We start from the raw sequence: 19,346 nt of genomic DNA, 5'->3' as shown, positions 1-19,346 counted from the left end.
TTTTTTAGTGATTCATGAATCTTAAATAACTTCACAACACTCCTCTGAAGTAAGCAGGTGGTATTATCTCCACTTTACAGGTGAGGAGCTGAGGTATAAAGGGATTGAGATCTAGTCTGCACTTTAAAATTGAGTGCCCAATTTTTGAGGTATGGGATGTGATTTTTCAGAGTACTGTATTACCATTTTGCAGCACTTTATACGTTCAAGCACAGATGCCATAGATTTGAGTTGTAGTCGTGAGTGATCAACACTTCTGCAAATCAGAAATCAGGTCTCAAATTGGGCACCTAGAAAATAAGTACGTACATTTAGTAACCACCTTTGAAAAGTTTGGTTTCAGTGACTTGCCCAGCATGACACAGGAGTTCTGTGGCGTTTTCTTCCTGAACTTTCCTGCCTCATTCACTGAACATCTTCCATCTTCTGCAACAAATGAGGTAGTGATCCTACAAACAATAACGTCCTTTGTTACACAATCCTGATTCATTCTGTGCACTGAATGAGGTAGTGGTCCTGTTGGAAAAATAGTTCATCATCATGTAATTAAAGATTGAATCACAGTGCACATGCACAAGGAAGCCAAGTTAAGGTTGCACAGGAAATCTTAAATTTGGCATTTCCTAACTTTCATATTTTGGATGCAACTTCCTTGTTTTGTAAAAGAAAACTGAAAAAACATCCATCCTGTGATCTCATATTGACACAATATGGGTCAACTGCAGGACTGGAACCTTTACATGCACCACACAGATCTCTGCCACCTGAGCTAATACAGTATAACAACCTACTAATACTTTCTGTGGATCTGCACTTGAGGGGAAAGAGACCCCCACTTTGCCAGTGGGTTTTACAGGCATTAGCTGACTGCTGAAGAATGGTAGGACTTGAGAACCTCGGGTTTCGTTCCAAGCTCTGCAGTGGTGTGCGTCTAGCAGCCACAGACTCTTCTGCCCATTCCTCCCAAGCATGACCCTGTTCTTGCCCAGTTCTATTTCCCAGCTTCTTGTCCCAATCTCGCCAAACCTAGTCTTTGGGCTCACTGTCCAAATTCCAATCTACATATCCACCCTCAAATTACAGTCTCGCCCTCTCCATGCCCCGTCCTATTCTCTTTGCTTAGCCAGTTCCAGTTCCCCTTCCCCACCCAATCTCTCTCCTTTCCTCCCCAATCACTGGTTTTCTATCCCATTTATGACACTTCTCATTCAATCTTAATCTCCACCTCCCCCCACCCATCTCCTCCCTGGCTTCTAGTCCCAGTTCTTTGCTCAGCCAGTTCCTGACCTGCATTCCAACTGCTTGGCAGATCTCTCTCTCCCTCACTGCCCTAATTCCTCATGCCACTGGTTCCTGTTGCCAGTTTCCCTGACCATCCAGTTCCAGTTGCTTCTCTCCACCAGCTCTGTTTGGTCTGAATATCTCCACCCCCATATTCCCTGCCAGCTCTCAGTGCCAGCCTCCCTCCCATGCAGCCCCCAGCCTGTCCTCCTTCCTCCAGCCTCAAATTCCTAACCCAGCCAGTCTCAGTCACCCCCCGTCAAAGCTCTAGTCACATTTTCCCCCCTCACCAGTCTCCTTGTCCCAGTCTACTCCATTCCCTCCCCCCATAGGTGGCTTTCCCCTTCCCTCCCTGCCCCCCCCCCCCCCCACACACATTTGAATCAGACAGCTTCCTCCCCTGTGCTGCTCATACCCATAAGAGAGTTATGAGAGCACAGGAGAGAAGTTCCTGCCATTAATTCTGGTGCCTGGCTCAGAGAATCTGAGAACAGTCTTTTCAGTGCAGACTCTTCTGAGCCCCCACTTGTGCCCAGGAATGGACCATGCTCAGTCCTTCTGTAGGGTCAGCACTAGGAGCTGTGAGGGGATGGATAATGCTTATGCACCAGGGGCACCATTTCAGAAAAATTCTGGGATGGAGAGGAGGCAAAGATGTGCCAGCAGTCCTGCTTACACTTTTTGAGGCCGTGGCTGCTTGTTAGTGCCCCAGCGGGTGTGTCTCACTCACACGCAGCCTGAGACAGTGGTCAGGGTCTGTCCTGCTCCACTTTCCTCTCCTGCCCAGACAACATAATGGAGATTGTGCCATGTGAAGGAGAAAAGTGATATAGCTGAGAGGCAGTGTGCTAAACAGGAAGCAAGATAAGCAAGAACAACATACTGTAGCAAAACAAATAATCTTTTAGGCCATTCAGTATACTCCTACTTTAATAAAGTTATGATACTATTGTTGAGCCTTTGGCATGCTTCCTGCTGTGTAAATATTTTTGGCTTCCATAATCCAAAATTTTATTAGAGCTGCTAATTTGAATACAGGAGCAGGCAGACATGAAACTATGTACAAATGCCAACTGAAAACCACCCGTAGGTTATACAGAGAAGTGCAGCATGTGATACCAAAACCATCTAGCAGTGGCTTGTCGAGGTAGCCATCCCATGGAAGTGCAGTCATTTATGGCATTATCTGCCCACGAATAACAATGTTTTATATATTCATAATGACATACGGTCATCTCCTGTATCACAGAATAACACCTCGTCAATGTGAAGGAGCTGTTGTTAGAATATCTGATAGAGATGTAGCCGTGTTAGTCTGGTGTAGCTGAAACAAAATACAGGACTATGTAGCACTTTAAAGACTAACAAGATGGTTTATTAGATGATGAGCTTTCATGGGCCAGACCCACTTTGATCTGAGGAAGTGGGTCTGGCCCACGAAAGCTCATCATCTAATAAACCATCTTGTTAGTCTTTAAAGTGCTACATAGACCTGTATTTAGAATATCTGGTTTGTCATGTGGTAGTTTTAAATAGTATTTCTATCTCTATAGTCTAGTGTCTCCAGCGGGGCTCTATTGTTGTGTCAGTTTTGGTGCAAATGTAATAAGAAGTAGTCCCTTCCATAAAGAGCTTGCAATCCAAGTAGACAAGACTGACAAAGGATGGAAAGACAGAGGCACAGAGAAATGAAGTGACTTTCTAAGGTCCTCAGCAGCCAAGTCAGGAATAGAACATAAGGATATGTGTACACTGTCTTTAAAAACTTGCAGCTCACCCTTTCCAGCTGACTCAGGATCACAGGACTCAGGCTAAAGAGCTGTTTAATTAGGCTGTAAACACTTGGGCTTTGGCTGGAGCTTAGCTTTAGGACCTTACATGATGGGAGGGTCCCAAATCAAACATCTACAGCATAATTAAAACGGCTTCTTAGCCTGAGTCAGCAGACATGGGCCAGCCATGGGTGTCCAGTTGCAGTGTAGACATACCTTAGTCTCCTGATCTCCCACTCTCCTTCCCTATCTACTAGACCACACATTCTCTCTCTAAATCAGCCCTGAGAGAGAGTACTTAAATCTCAAAGGTCTATGATTTTCCACTTTCCTAGGGTACCTGATCCACTATGAGATTTGATAAGTGTAGTTTCTGGTTCAATGATTATGCTAGGACTAATTATTTGCATTTTACAGTGCTTTTCATCTGAGGTGCACAAAACATTTAACATGCAATTAACTAGCCTCTTCACACTCTCATGTGGTTGAAAATGCTATCTCCATTATACACATGGAGAAACTGAGACATTGCTTCCACTTCATACCCCCGAGAAAACTGGGTGTAAAATATTATGTTATCAGGGCTTTGCCCAATCGTTCCCTTTGCACAGGTGTAAATGGCAATGTTAGATGCAAAGCACTGGAGAATCAAGCCCAGAGAGTTTAAATTGCCTGCCTACATACTACACAACATGATAGTATTAGAGCCAGGAATAGAACTTAAAAGCTCAGGCTCCCAGTTCTCTATTATATCACCATATTTAATTTGTATATTTTCCTTTAGGTTTGTACAGAGAAAGCCTAACCAAGAGCTGCAGGCATTTTAATATAACCGTAAAAAGTCTCCGTTTCTATATAATTCTTAGCAATAGCAAATCCACCAGGAATCAATTCCACTTTCCCCAACAAAACAGAAGAATCTACAGTCAGACTTCTCCTTTAGGCAGTATGCTAGACATCAAGTAATGATCTGATGTGCAAGTCTCACAAGCAAACAGGGGTAGTTTATCTTTTTGGGTTACTTTTACAGGAATATTTACAATTTACTAAAAATATGCAAATACGTAGTTCAGAATTGTTATATCCTGATATTGTTGTACAATGATTCCTTTTTTAATCTCTCTACTGGATGTTGTTTTCTTACCTTAGCAGCCCCTTTCACCTGCCCTTTGATTGTCTCTTTTCTGAATGATTTTATAAGAAGCAATTCCATTTTCCAGGCATATTCCATTTGCCAGGCACAACCAACTTCTTAACCTTGGTAGTTACAATAAGAAGAATCTGTATATTGTATTTGGTGGTCCTACCTTTTACCATTTAGGAGGAGTTCTTGAACAGACAGGCACACAGACAAACTCTCTCAAATATGTAGTAAATTAGATGTGGGGTTCATTCCCAGTCCTTTGCAATTTGTTTGTTGTCAGATGGGCTTTGTGTGTACAAAAATATCAATACAAATAATTAATTGAAACCTTTATGAAATATTGCAACATCATGCTAAACATAGCCCTGATCATTCATGATTAAGTATCTACCCATTGCTATAATACATCAAACATGCCTTGCTGGAACCGTAATTTTTAACAAAATGCAGAAGAAATCATGAAAAGTAAAAAACTAAAAAAAATCAAATATAGCACCAATGAAACCAGAAAGTTAGTGGAAAAGACTAAAAAACATGGTATAGGATAATTTGCTTCTGTTGTTTCTAATTATTTAAGACAATGGTTCTTAATTTTTTTCCATATTTTGGACTATTTTTTAAATCAGATATTCTCATGAGCCACCTCTAATTCTACCCTCCTAATCCAAATTTTACACTTTACAATACTGCATAGATCTTTGTTACATGAAATAATATTAAGATGGCATTGAGACAATATGAATATAAATGTATTTTAATGTACTCAGAGGGATAGCCATATTAGTGTAGAGAGTGTGTGGTTGATTATGTCATCATTGTGTGTATGTGCCTCATATCTACTCTTCCTGGGTAAAGTCATCATCATCATCATCATCAACAACAACCATGGGCTCAATGCCCGTTGGTGTCCGATGCCTTCTTCACTGTTTCCTTCCATCTCTCCCTGTCCAGTGTGGAGTGGCTTAGTTTCTGTAGACGAGCTCTGCACCAATCTACTATATTATCTACCCATTCTTTGTGGGGTCTCCTCTCCTATTAAGACCATCCATTATGCCAGATACCAGGGTCTTAACTTTTCGCTCATTGTTGATTCTGCAGATATGACTCAATAGCTGTAACTTCTTTTGTATAACCTTCTGCAGTAGGTTCTCTTTCAGCTATATCTTCCTATATAATTACTTGCTGGTGACCTCTGCATCCATCCTATTCTCAGGATCTTTCTATAACAACTCCTCTCAAATGCCAATATCCTTCTCTTAGAATCTTTAGTTATCACCCATGTCTCACATCCGTACAACATGCTGCTAAATACACACATTTTCAAGATGCTCAGCTTCGTTCCTAAGCCGATCGCTTTACTTTACCAGATCTTATCCATTGCCTTCAAACTCGCTCTTGCTTTCACTGTACTAGTCACTATTTCCTTCTTACAGTCTAGACCATATGTCATGTTGCTCCCGAAATACGTGAACTTCTCTACGTTCTCTAGTTCAATCCCATTTACACTGATCTTCCTTCCTATTTCCATATCTCCAAAAACCATTGTCTTCATTTTATCGATATTCATAATCAGTCTCTACCGCTTCCCTTCCTCATTTAGCACCTGCACCGTTCTCGCTAGCTTCTCTTCATCTTCCTCGATTATAACTATATCATCTGCGAATAATTAGGTCAAGTCCCCCCCTCATTGCTTGAAGCTACCCTAAAGTTTAATCGCTCCAGGTCACTTTCCAGTAGTTTAATTCTAGCCTCCTGTACCCGGCTACAACTACCAACTTGCTAGAACACTGAGAGCAGTTTCACTAATGTGTCAGTGGAAACTTTGTGAAGCATCAGCCTGTGCTGCATAGAATTAAGTCTGAGAACTAATCTGTAGTATGACTAAAAGCTAAGATTGTATTTCTAGGAGCTCTGTAAGGGCTCATCTAGACTACGCCGAAGTGCCGAATGAGGATATGCAAATTCCATGGGATCTCTTCCAATCTCACTTTCGAAAGCAGCTTTCAAAACTTTCAAAAAATGAGGTTTACGCAGCTTTTCGAAAAACGGGAGATTCACCAAAAAAGCTGTTTCCAAACTACTTTCATTTTCGAAAGCTCTGCTTTTGAAAGTGAGATTGGAAGAAGATATGCAAATTCCTACTGATTCAGCGTAATCTAGATGAGCCCTAATATTTTAATGTATCTATTTAAAATGACTACACTCAACTATCTTTCTTCTTTTCTGAAAAGTTGTTGCTTGACAATCTAATCAACTCTGTACTCAAAAGTGCTGCCCTACTCACAAAAAGTCACCAAACAAACCCGTTCATCCTATCCTTTTGTATCATAAGTTTTGACATTGACTTTTATAATAGAATCATTCACTCTTAAAATTCTTGGCACATACAAGTTTCCTTCCTGGCTTCAGCCTCTGTGTCACATTAAACTACTGGCCTAGGTTTACCTCAGCTTCTTCTTCACATTCCAATGAGAATAAAGGTAGCACATTCACTACAGAATCCATTGAACCAAATCTGTTATTGTCCCACTACTTTGAGTGCTTATATCTTAATTCTATATTTCTGTATGGTAAACATAGCTTATTTCCACACCTCTATAGAAATTCACACATTCACGGTACAATGGATGCTACTAGCATGTTGTCGTCTTCTATCCAAGCTGCTGAAATGTAACGATTTCTGCAACTAGGAGCCATGCTGTAATAATTTAAGATGAATAAATATCCTCATTGCATTTCAGGAAGTAGATCATTTAATTAACTGGAGACAATTATTTAAAGGTCCTAATAGGCAATTAGGCACAAAAACAGTGGTATCACAAAAATCACTGTCTTTGTAATGCAGTGTATTCACTCGCATAAGAATTTTAATGATGGTACAACCAAGAACACAGTTGAAGTACAGCCCTTATCAGTATACCATTTTAATAAACAAAATTAATCCAATACTTTTTCTAATATTATAAGGTAACTAATTAATTGTAGATCATATAACTGTCCACAGACTAATGCAAGGCTGTATGCTCAAAGTTTCTCTCCATTCAGTATATTATTTGTGTTATAAATTAACATTTTTGTAAAAAAATAATCACTTTTCCTATAAGAGGGCACATTGACCAGATTGACTAACCATTCTTATGTGCTTTTAGAAAGAGCATTAAGACAGAAAAAGTGAGTGTTGAAAGTCCATGATACATGAGCTGTATATACTGACTGAGGAAATCGATGTGTATATGGTGCCTTCATCTCCTCAAGCTTAGGTCCTGCACAATGACCACATGTATTTCCCTCTCCCTCCCCTCAGTGAAGTGACAGCATCCATAAGCTTATAATGTACCCCTTCCAGTCCTTAGTGGAGTGGACTCCCCATCACAAGTCTCTTATTGATCAAGTAAAATAAATCCATTTTTCATTATACAAATTGCCAGGAGGAAATATTGCAAAGTGCTGCTGCACAGTTTGGTTATTTGTTAAAAGGCATCTTTGATATGAGATTGCAAAACCCTCCAGGAACTGGCACATTCCAGCTGGCATTACTCAATTAGTTAGAGCCTTTTGAAAACAACATCAAACTAATTATCTGTAAAACAAGTTCAATACATTTTTAAAATTCCAATATATAATCAGGCAATTAAAAACCACCCAGGTGAGAGAAAAGAAACACAGTCGTTCCACTTCTAAGAAACATGGGAGCTTGTTGAACAACAAAATAACTGCAGATAGGTGTAACTAGTCAGGTAGAGCAATTTTCAATGAAGTCTAGCACAGTTTATGGATCCTCTGATGCACCACACTTAAACCAGATCCTAGACTTTTCGGTGGCCCTGTAGCCCTTCTCTGACAGCACAGAGTAAATGTGCCCTAATTCAGAGAGAGAACTTCTGGTGCACCAGCCATGTGGGGTTTATTAGGGCTAGCCACTGATAGGCCACCAGTTTGTTTACCTGAGTGTCTGCAGGCATGGCCACACAAAGTGGCTGTGGTTCGCTATCCCCGGCCAATAGGAGCTGCAGGATATGTTGTGGGCTACAGTCAGGTAAACAAACCCTCTGACAGCCCACCAGCAGCTAATCCAGATGAACCATATACAGCCAGCATGCTGGAGGTTCCCCATCCCTCCTGCCCTAATTATCAGCTCATAGTTCCCAGTGCAGCTGTGACATCCTAGACACTCAGGACATGGGCAAACATAAGCATAAAGGACTAGTGAGTTACTGATGTATCCTGTGGCTTCCATTGCACCTCAGTGTTTGTCTTTTTAAAATATGCTCAAGGACATAACAGCTAAATTGGCAGTGACTGGTCACTTGCATGAAGTTCAAACAGAATAAAAATGGAGTGCAACAATTTTGGTGACATGCCTGAGTAAGCAATGCACAAAGCCCTCTGTTCAAATAAAAAGCAAAATTAACAAAAAAAGGGAAATGATTAAGACATTCAGCTGTGATTGAGATATCATGACAAAACCTGAGCCCAGAAATATTTTCCCCCCAGAGGTATGAAGAGAATAACAGACACTTTCTGCTTGCCTTTTAAATGTCTTGTTTACTTTACTATTTGCAATACAACCTTTAAGTCTTACCATACAAATCCTTTTCCTGTTTTGTTTTTGCCCAGTCATTTAGGGAAACATTCTGCTATTTTCTGCAGGGATGCCAAAACCAACATTACTTATTTTACTGTCAGCTGGGTGACAACACTGTTATCAGCAGGAATGTGCAAAGCCCTAGGAACAGCCTGTGTTAATTATTGCTACAAAAGATATCTCGGGCAGCCAGGCTAAAATTCACTCTTTTCCAGCAGCTACAGAACAAGGCATTTTGCCCTATATAAGCCCTCCAAACCACAATTTAAATGGTGCATAAGAGGTGAGCAAGCTCCCTGCTTAGAAGTAAATTTCACCTGGTGCATGTCTATTCTGAACACTCATTGCTGCAGATGTAGAATATATATCGGGGTGGCCAACTTGTGGCTTGCAAACCACATGGGACTCTTTTATGTTTCCAGTGCAGCTCACGGAACACTACTCACCCCCATTCTCTGCCTAACAGACTCGGGGAGAGCTCAGGGCTTCTGCCTGATAGGGAGCTAGAGGCTTCTGTCAGAGAGACTGGTGCCTGCTGAAAAGGATAGGGCACCATCTGAAGGTCTGGCTCCTACAGCACCTTGATTCTTGCCCTCTTCCTTACCCTAGGCCAGGGATAGGGCATCTATGGCCCATGGGCCAGATCCATCCATGGGTTCAGCCTGGCAGGGAGAGGAAGCGGCTCTGGAGGGAAGCAGCTGGGGGAATAGCAGTGCAGGGAGCTCTGTCTCTGCATTGCTTGCAGGCTCCGCCCTCATCATTGCCACTGGCCAGGAATCACGGCCCATGGGAGTATATGTGGGGGTGCAGTACCTGCAAGCATAGAGTGGTGCATAGCCACCTGTGCCCCCCTAGGAGCTGCACCAAGTGCCCCAATCCCTCACCTGCAGCCTGCTCGTGCACTCTACCTCCCACCACAACCTGCCCGTTCCCCGGCAGCCCCCTCCCACACACTGAATCCTTCATTTTGGCTTCACCCCAGAGCCTAGAGGACCCCACAAAATCTACTAGCCCCACACCCCCAGAAGAGTTAATCTGGGGGGAAGCTTTGAACTTTGGTACCCCTCATGAAGCTGGAGCTTGAGGGGAGTGACTTTCTTTCTCCTCACTTGGGGGCCAGGTCACTGAGGGTTTTGTTCATGTGTAGCTCCCAACTGATCTTTCTGTGGGTTAGTGGTGCTCTTCCCAAAAAAGGTTCCCCTCCCCTTCCTTAATCAGTCCATTCTTGTAGCTCCCAGCTGTTCACTCCACATGGCGAGGCAGCAGCAAACAACTGGAAGCTGCAGGAAAGGGCCAATGCTTTAGTGCCTCTGGAAGAGGTTACAGCAAAAGCAGCAGCTCTCCCTGCAGTTCCCAGCTGATGCTCCTACCTCTGCCCATGGCAGCATCTCTGCTTGTTGGTTCCAACAGCTGCTGTGCTGGGAGGGGACCCAGTGGCACATGTGACCTAGTGGGACCCGCAAACCCTGGCAAAGATGGGATGTGTGGCACAGATGACTGCACGATTCCCCCCTCCATGTGTCACTTCTGGCTTCTGCCCAATGGGGAGGGAGAGCTGGGTCGTCATCCCCACTAAGCACACCTACCAGGGCTTGGGACTTCAGTCCTGGGTTTCAGACCTGAGCCCTGGCAGGCACCTCTCATGGGACTGAAACCTGAGACTCCTCTGCCCCCCGGCATTACTGAAACTCTGAGCTCCAGCATGTGCTTCCTGTGGGGCTGATGCCCAAGGCCCAGCAGGCATACCCTGGCTCTCAACGTCAGAAGATTGTTGCACATAGCTCAGGGGACCCGTAAGTTCAGCCACCCCAGTACATATGCTGCATGTCCCCCTAGCATGGGTATCAATAGTATAGACGGGGAGGTACTGCTCCTGAGCCCTGGGGGTATGTGCCCTGCACAGGTTTCTGCATGTCCATGGAATGCCTCCCCCTATCTACATTGCTATTTCTAGTCAAATTGCCTCCCTACTGCCAGTCTTTCCCCTCTCCCAGAAAGGGGAGAGGGCTCTGGGGGGAGGAGGCAGTAGGAAAAGGGTCTGGTAGCTCCCCCACTGCAAAGAGCCTTGTCCCACTGCAGAGCTGATGGAACCTTTCCTCGTCACAAGGAAAACCTCTATCAGTGGAGAAAGGCTCTAGCTGGGAGGAAGCGGAGGTGAAAGGCTCTGGCAGCAGAGAGATGCCAGAGCATTTCGCTGACATGTAGCTACACCCAGCAGTGTGGACATAGCTGCCATCAGACAGCAACTTGAAGTCCCAAATCAGGCAAACCTCCATGTCTTTGAGGAATTCAGAATGAGTCTAAACACAATTTTCACAGAAAAATCTACATGCAACCTTTCCTTTATCAAGCTGCTGAAAATGTAAAAGGTGCACAGCAGAACAGGTTATATTGCCCTTGTATTTAAAATACTTTTTCAGGGGATGCCTATATATTCTTTTTGTGTATTTTAGATACATTTTATTTCTCTTAGGAGTTTCTTTCTTCAGATTTATTAACTTTTTTGACATAACATTTTTCACTTGGCTGCAAAGACTCATTTTGTGTCTGGCCAGGATGTAGATGTGTTGTAGGAACCATGGTATCTCAAAGGGTGCCTGCTTAACTATCACAAGGGCTGGATTTCATCAGAATAGAACAATTGAATTAATATTTGATGCAGGTCACAGAAAAGAATGTTGTAAGTGATCTGAACCCTTCCTGACTCCCCAATTAATCTTTTCATGTGTACGAGCATATTGTAGCTCCCCTGGATTAAGAAACAGAGACCCATGTCTCCCAGCTGCACTTCAGCCTGCTCTCACTTTGTTACAAGATCAATTCAAATGACAGAAATTGCCACATGAAAAAAAGAACAGAACTGACACAAAAGTGCTGTTATTCATCATGGGAAAATGTGCCTCCCTGTAGCCTGGAGTTAGGCATCTACCTCAGAGACCACCAGAACTTATATAATACATTCTTCTTGTCAGCATCTTGCATTAGTTAGCTTAGATGGTTCCACACCTAGCCCTGGTCTACTAGGATGTTATTTTGAAATAACCCTTCTTAGGTTCAGTTTGTAAGTGGAGCAACCACACTACAAAACCTGTTATTTTGAAATCTGTACTCCTGCTTTCCTCGGGGAATAACGCTAATTTTGAAATAGTGTGGTCATGCCCGTGCTGCTATTTCGAAATAACTCCTCTCCAGAGTAATTTGAACTAATTACTCCCCGAGTGTTTCTTGGGGCTCTAAGTCGAGTAGCACATTTGTATTAAGGAAGTCTGCCTCGGACTAATTTCGAGGCTTCCCTGTAGCGGGGACATGTTATTTTGATTTTGTAAAATCAGGAGTTAAGCTGAATTTCATTATTTTTAAATAATTCCCTAGTGTAGACATGTCCCTAGTGGAATGGCTTTTGTGGATCACATTCTAAGATGTCTATCACTTCCCATTCATTGAATAGGGAGCCTAGGTGCTTAACTCATCTTTGAGGAGCAAAATATTGTGACTGTGATTTCCTCGGGGCCTAAAAGTTAGGTGCTGTGATGCTCAGTATTGCAATGCCTACATCTTTTGGGGGATTCTCCACCAAGTGACTCTGTCCTTGATGAAGCAAATTTCTTACTTAAAAAGTAAATTATCTGTTGAATTATACACATTTGTCCAATATTATCTCTTCTGCTAGCTCTGAATGTGACCAAGAAATTAACCTTTATAAAGTGGACAATTAGGCAGGATCACATATCCATTTACTACATTGTGCTTCTTTCATAGCATTATAAATGTGGCACACTGGCATCCCTTAGGTAATACAGTACAAGTAGTATTTGTAAAGTATTTGTAAGACCATCAGGTAATAAACAGGATTATTTTAAAAAATGCTTCAACATCTACAGTAGTTTGTAGGAAAACATGAAAAATTGTTGTGGCGGCTATTATTTTGGCAAATAAAATAAAAAGTTACAATCAACAGGGTACAACTGATTTAATACTGGATTTCTCCATTAAGAAATTTGCCTTAATTTTGAACAGAACAACTTTGGCCATTAGGGGACTCCTAAACCAAGATCCAATAGTCACCCTACTTTCAGTACTAGAAATTCATAATTTTCAGTTTTATTCCTACCTACAAGGTAAAGCTGTAATGATTGACAGAGCATTAAGCAATTATTTATTAATTAATAGCTCAATTTAAAAGTATGTGTCTTTAACACTATTAATCCAGTTTTCTTCAGAACAGACCCAGGAATGTTACATGAAAACAACAGACACTACTACTGGAACTGCTACGATGAGTATTTCTCATGTTTTATTTCAAATATAATCAATGCTCAAAAAGGTAAAAAAGCACTATACTTTTTGACTAACAGATTATTTTCATTTACCATTAATTGCAGTTTTCAGTTCTCTCAGTTCTTAAACTATGTTAAATATTCCTACATATGTGAATGTTCATATATGAAGATACAGTTTTAGCAAGTAAAATGACTTTCAGGAATACATCAACTTAATGAGGAAAATGGAAGTATAGTTATAATAATTGTTCACAGGTAACAGCACAAGGGTAATTATACTACTTATCCTGGGAGACAATATTTGTTATTACATGTCTCTTTTTAGCTGTTATTTGATTTTAATTCAAGTTATTTTAGTGCATGAAATAGGTCTGGAATATGTTACCAACCAAGGGCACAGGAGTTGTTCTACCTTTACATAACCTTGAATTTGGAGTTAATGAATCATCTAATTTAACCCCCGTGGAGCCTGAAGAAGGGATTTTCTACTTCAGTGCTTTGTCCAGCTTTTAATGAAAAGTATGCTTAATGTGCAATTTAGCAATATAAGAAGCTCCAGGGAACTTCTGAGACAAATGCAACAAAAAAGTTTGTTGTAAAAGCAGGCAAAAAAGATGATTGTAACATGTATTATTTGAGTGTGAGAAAGTGATTATCTGCACCAGCAGCATGAGAGCTCATGTAAGTCTGTAAAACCCATTTTCTTCCTGCCTCAAATCCTATTTAACATCAGAGGTGCAAGTTTAAAGGTTATAATACAAGCAGGTTTTCACCTAGTCAGAATGCAGGGCAACAGCCAAATGGCACAATCCTGCTCTCACAGAAGTCAACATGAATTTTGTTTGACTACAAGGGGAAGAGAATTGAGTCTTTTATTCTGAGGTAATGATTCTGCTCAATGTCTATTCCCTGAACCTTTCAGATGACCTCACGTATCCAGACTTCCTTGAACAAAATAAAGGATATACAATGGGAAAAAGTATTCTTTGAAAAGAACACGATAAATAGTCTAAAATTGTTTTTGAGCACCTATTGCTCTCTCCTAAGTCCCTCTGAAGTCTATATGACAATATAATACTCTACACCACCAGCTCTAGCTCTGTTTGGAAAAGGGCAGACAGTGCTTATGTATTTAAAAATTGGGGTCTCCAGAAATGAAGAAAACAGAGTTGCAAATGCAGAATTACTACTGGGCATGTATCCACTTCTGAAGAATCATATCTAAACGAGAGACAAGAAACCTATATATTATATGAGAGAGGCAATAATATAATTTAAACAGCAGCATAAATTAAGTATGAAAACACATTTTCTTTAAATATTAAACACTTTTTGCTCATCAAAAGCAGCATTAATGAAACGGTGTTCATGCTATTTGCAGGTGGCACTCATGGAGATATGAGATTCACACTGAGGTAGAGGCAAATTACACAATAAAAGAAAAGGTGCAGGGTCAACTTAGATCTTTCACTTCACAGTTTCTTTAGCCTGGAATGATCTCAGCACATGGGACAGAGGGTAAAAGGTGGCAGCTTTGCAATGCTGAGAAACCCAATATTGGTCTCATAGGGGAAATGTATATATACACTCAAATTAAGTGTTGCAAAGGAACAATAGGTGGTCTTTAAAAGATTTCAGTTTCTTCTCTTGTCAACATAATCTTATCTTGAATGAGTATTCTGTCGTGCTGGGCACTCCTGCTTGGAACAAAAGTTATCCCAATAAGCAGGGTCTTCAGGTGCTATAGGAACACCAGAGGCAACTAAATCATCAAAAGTCAAAATCTGGAACTGTGTCTGGGTTGGGTCTTTAGGAAGAACCTATGTAAAATACATTTTAGTTAGAGAGAAGCATGGACAAATTTCACTATTCTCCTCCCCTTTTGCCCCAGTTTAAACACTTAAAATTATTCTTTTCAAATATTCAGAATTTGTATAGCTTCAACTTTCAACCACTCAATCTTGTATGCTCTTTTCTGATAGATTAATGAGATGTTTGTCTTCTATTGTAAGACTCTTTCCCATGTACAGTAAAACTCCAGTGGTCTGGCATCCAATGGTCTGGCACTCCTGATGGTCCGGCACCATCTGGCACCCAGAAGTGCTCCGGGCAGTCGAACAACTGGAGCTGCTCTGCCTCTGGCTTCCCCGATTCAGCTGCTGCTGAAATTGACCTGGGGAAGTCTGGAGCGAGCAGCTGGAGTGCTGCTGGGCTGGTCCCGCAGCCCCGAGGGGTGCCCTCCCACTCCATCCCAGACCCCTCATAATCCCCCTTCCGATAGTCCGGCATTTCTGATAATCTGGCACCCCCTGGGTCCTAAAGGTGCCGGATTATCGGAAGTTTACTGTACATTTTTGTAGACTGATCAAGTCACCTCAATCTTCTCTGAGAGAAACAGAGAGTTTCATTGCTCCTTCACTTTTAAACATATTTTTCAGATGAAATAATTCTTGTAGCACTTTTTGGAACCCTTATTAAGTTTTCAACATCCTTTTTGAAATGTGAACATCAGAGCTGCACACAGCATTTCAGTAATGACCTTCTTAATGCCATACGCAGAGGTAACATCACTTCTCCCTATTCTTACTAGACATTCCTCTGCTTATATATTCAAGCATCGGATTCACATGATTAGCTACAGCACTGCATTAACAGCTCGCATTCAACTGGTCATCTACCATGACTCCTAATTCCCTTTCATGGTAACCGCATTTATGAAAATAAGCCCCCATTTTATAACTTTGTTTCTAGACTCAAGTCCTTTCATTTTGTTGGTCTAAATCAGGGGTGGAGAAGTTTTTTATATCAGGGCCACTGATACACAGAAAACATCATGCAGGGGCTACAGATGGCCCTGTTGGGGTGGGTGCACAGAGGATCAAGCCAGAAATGTGGGGTTCCAAGTTCAGAAGGGGGCTTCAGGCTGGGGTAGGGGATTGGGAGGGAATGAAAGCTTCGGCTGGGTGGGTGGGCTCTGGGATGAGGGGCTTGGGATACAGGAGAGGTCTCTGTGGCCAAGAGGTCTAGCATGAGCTCAGGGATGGGAGAAGAGATTTGGGGTGTGGGCTCCAGGAGGGAGTCTAGGGGCAGGAGGTAGCTCAGGAGAGGGGTGCAGGTGGGGATGCATGATCTGAGAGGGAGTTAAGAGTGTGGGAGAAAGTTTGGGGTGTGGGCTCCGTCTAGGCAGCGCTTACCTTAGGCTGCTTCTGGGCAGCATTGCAGCAGGACTAAGGCAGGCTCCCTGACTGCCCTGGCCCTATGCCACTCCCATAAGCAGCCATCATATCTGACCCCTAGATGAAAGTGACTGCATGGTTCGTACTGCCCAGGTGCACTGCCCCTACAACTCCCATTAGCCTTGGTTACTGCTAATGGGAGCTGTGGAGTTGTTGCTGGGACAGCATGCAGAGATTTCCTGATTGCCCCTCTGTACAGGGGCCAGAGGGAGATGCTGGTGAACTGATACTCCAGCTCCACACCTGTAGGGCACATCAAGGCTTGGGGCTTCTGGCCTGCAGCACAGATTTGCTGCATATGAAATGAAGCGGGGTCAGTATCCAACCTGATCCCCAGTCCTGATCTAAACTGAAGCAAAGAGATAGACTGAGCACCATAGAAGAACATACAACCCCTGCACTTTTATCACTGCGGTGATTGAGACCAGACCCACAAACATCACAAGCTGTGGATGGAGAAGAGTTGTCATCTCTTTTATAGCTGAAATTTTAAAGAACAAGACTCCAAAGAATTATACTTTTGGGACTTCCAGTGAGATCAGGAAAAAAGAGACTGGAGAAGTCATGGGAGCTGAATTTCATTTCCAAAATGAATGAATGTCACAAATGAAGTGAAATTAATTAGATTAATTACATGAACTCATTTGGAGTGACTCTGATTAGCTGTTAACCATTATGGTTATTTTAAAGCTAATGTTATAGGATAGGAAAAATTGGCATTTATGGCCAAAATACTTGTATTCCATTCAAATTGTATAACACCTTTATTTCCTTTCATATGGCAAGGTATTTTATAGACAAACTCATAACATCTTACATTAGAATCCTTCTGTCCAAATACTTCTGGTTTCCCCAGAGCTACAGCAATATGATGGAGATCATCCAACCGGGTTTCCTAGTAAAGAAAAAATTAAGAGTAAATTAATTTTCACTACTACTTGTCTGAACTAGAATACATTTACACACATGCATGAATGTAGGGCAAAACAAGGAGTAAATTTGAAGATGGGACCAGAATTCATTTAAAATCATCAACTTTCACAAGTGAAATGCAGATTTTGGAAGATTTGGTAAAAAAGACACAATTCAATTGTGTGAAAAATCAGGATTCTCTGCCAACTCTGCTGAAAATAGTGTGTGCAAACTTGGGCATACCATTTATCTTTAATCTGCCTCAGTTACCCCAATCTGCAAAACTGGGAGTAAGTGGAAGAAAAGACATGTAATCTTCCTAAGGAGAGACATATGAGACCTCACTAAAATCAGATTTATGAGGTGCAAAGAATTAGTCTTATGTACATTCACAAGAAGATATGACAAGGAAAGAGGAAGTTACTTACCTTCATAAGTGGAAGTTTTTAGAGATATTTGGTCCCTACCTATATTCCATTGTGTGTATACATGTGTGCCATATGCCTGGAGATAAGAGAATTTTTAAAGCAGTGTCCAGTGGTCCACATATGTCACCTAGCACACCTTGTGCCTCTCAGCAAGAATATACATGGTGGACTGGACCAACTGTTTCTCCAGTTCCTTTTCTACCATGAATTGAAGAATGATCCAAAGCAGAGGGGAAGGAGGACAGTAAGTGGACTACAGATAGAGATCACACACCTTGAAGAACCTTGAAGGTAATTAACTTCTTCTCTTTTTAGAGTGCTGGTTTCTATGTCATAATTAATGTATACATGTAAGATATATACCGGCAGTTGCATAAATAGATAACATATACTCCTAGTTAGTACAAATGTTACTTCTTTTCCTCTGCTACTGCAGCCACGAAATCATAGCCCACAGAGCTATTCTGAGCAGTAAACCAACTAATTAACCAGGACAGCATAATTTAAGTATTGAGTGCACTCAGACTATTTTGCAAATAAAATCTCAGCAACATGGAAAATTCTAAATTGATTCAGTGTGCACGTGACACCTTCTACCCCATATGATGTGCTGTACTCCATGTTCACTACTTTTACATGGTTATATTTTGTATAAATTATACCTTAGAAGGTATTATTTGAAAACTCAGTCAGCTGAGTAGTAACATCCTGTCGAAAAAATGTAATAGGGATGTGAAAGGTTAACCAGTAAGCTCACCCTTAATGGATGATGCTTACCAATTCAGGTTAACCAGCGGGGGCTGGAGCAGCTCCCCGCCCACCATGAGCAGGGGACTGCTTCAGCCCCATGGATCCTATAGTCAACTAGTCTATTATAAGAACGCAGAACGAGGGCTCTTGTACATTTCAAAGCGGAAGTGCCCACATGGAGCTTGGGGTCAGCACACGATTTGACCCTATGATTCTGATCCTATGATTCTAAGGCTAATGGCATATTAGGGTACATATTCTCCTCCTAATGGAGAAGCATTGCCAGCAGATCTACGTAAGTGAGTTTTCCCCTTTATTCAGCACTGGTGAGGCCACATTTGGAGTACTGTGTCCAAATCTGCACCCCCCCACCCATTGTAGAAAGGATGTACATGCACTGGAGAGGGTTTAGCAGAGGGTAAATGATTAGGAGACTGGAGCACGACTTACAAGGGGCAGCTAGGGGATTTGGGTTTATTTAGTCTACAGAAGAGAAGAGTGAGTGGGAATTTGATAGCAGCCTTTAACTACCCAAAGGGAGGTTCCAAAGATGATGGAGAGAGGCTGTTTTCAGTGGTGACAGATGACAGAATGAGGAGCAATGGTCTCAAGTTACAGTGGGAGAGGTCTAGGATGGATAGCAGGAAAAACTATTTCACTAGGAGGGTGATGAAGCATTGGAATGCGTTACTTAGGGAAATGGTGGAATCTCTATCCCTAGAGGTGTTTAAGTTCCAGCTTGACAAAGCACTGGCTAGTATGACTTAGTTGGGGTTGGTCCTGCTTTGGGCAGGGGACTGGACTCGATGACCTCCTGTGATCTCTTCCATCCCTATGAATCTATGACCTTAATGCCTTATCACTTGTAATCATTTGAAATGATGTAATCATTTCAAAGGGACGTTTTGTTAAGGGCCCAAAAGCAAACAATTCCGCTGTGTAGGAAAGATAGAAAATA

At 41.9% G+C, this 19,346-nt stretch overlaps 1 protein-coding gene across 1 annotated transcript in view; it reads right to left on the bottom strand.

Annotated features, from left to right (window-relative positions):
- Positions 1-13,049: 13,049 nt before the first annotated feature.
- The window catches only part of AASDHPPT (aminoadipate-semialdehyde dehydrogenase-phosphopantetheinyl transferase), a 32,592-nt gene continuing 26,295 nt past the window's right edge, over positions 13,050-19,346 (bottom strand). The window contains exons 5-6 of the mRNA XM_089775678.1: positions 17,116-17,193; positions 13,050-14,882 (exon numbers count right to left, since the gene is read on the bottom strand). Coding sequence (XP_089631804.1) covers positions 14,724-14,882; positions 17,116-17,193 — 237 coding nt within the window. The 3' untranslated portion in view covers positions 13,050-14,723. The remainder of the gene's footprint in view (positions 14,883-17,115; positions 17,194-19,346) is intronic.

This window comes from Pelodiscus sinensis, chromosome 1, assembly GCF_052426305.1.
Source record: "Pelodiscus sinensis isolate ZL-2025 chromosome 1, ASM5242630v1, whole genome shotgun sequence".
NCBI classification, from domain to species: Eukaryota; Metazoa; Chordata; order Testudines; family Trionychidae; genus Pelodiscus; species Pelodiscus sinensis.
The sequence above is the reverse complement of the archived record's forward strand: the minus strand, read 5'-3'. Positions and strand labels throughout refer to the sequence as shown.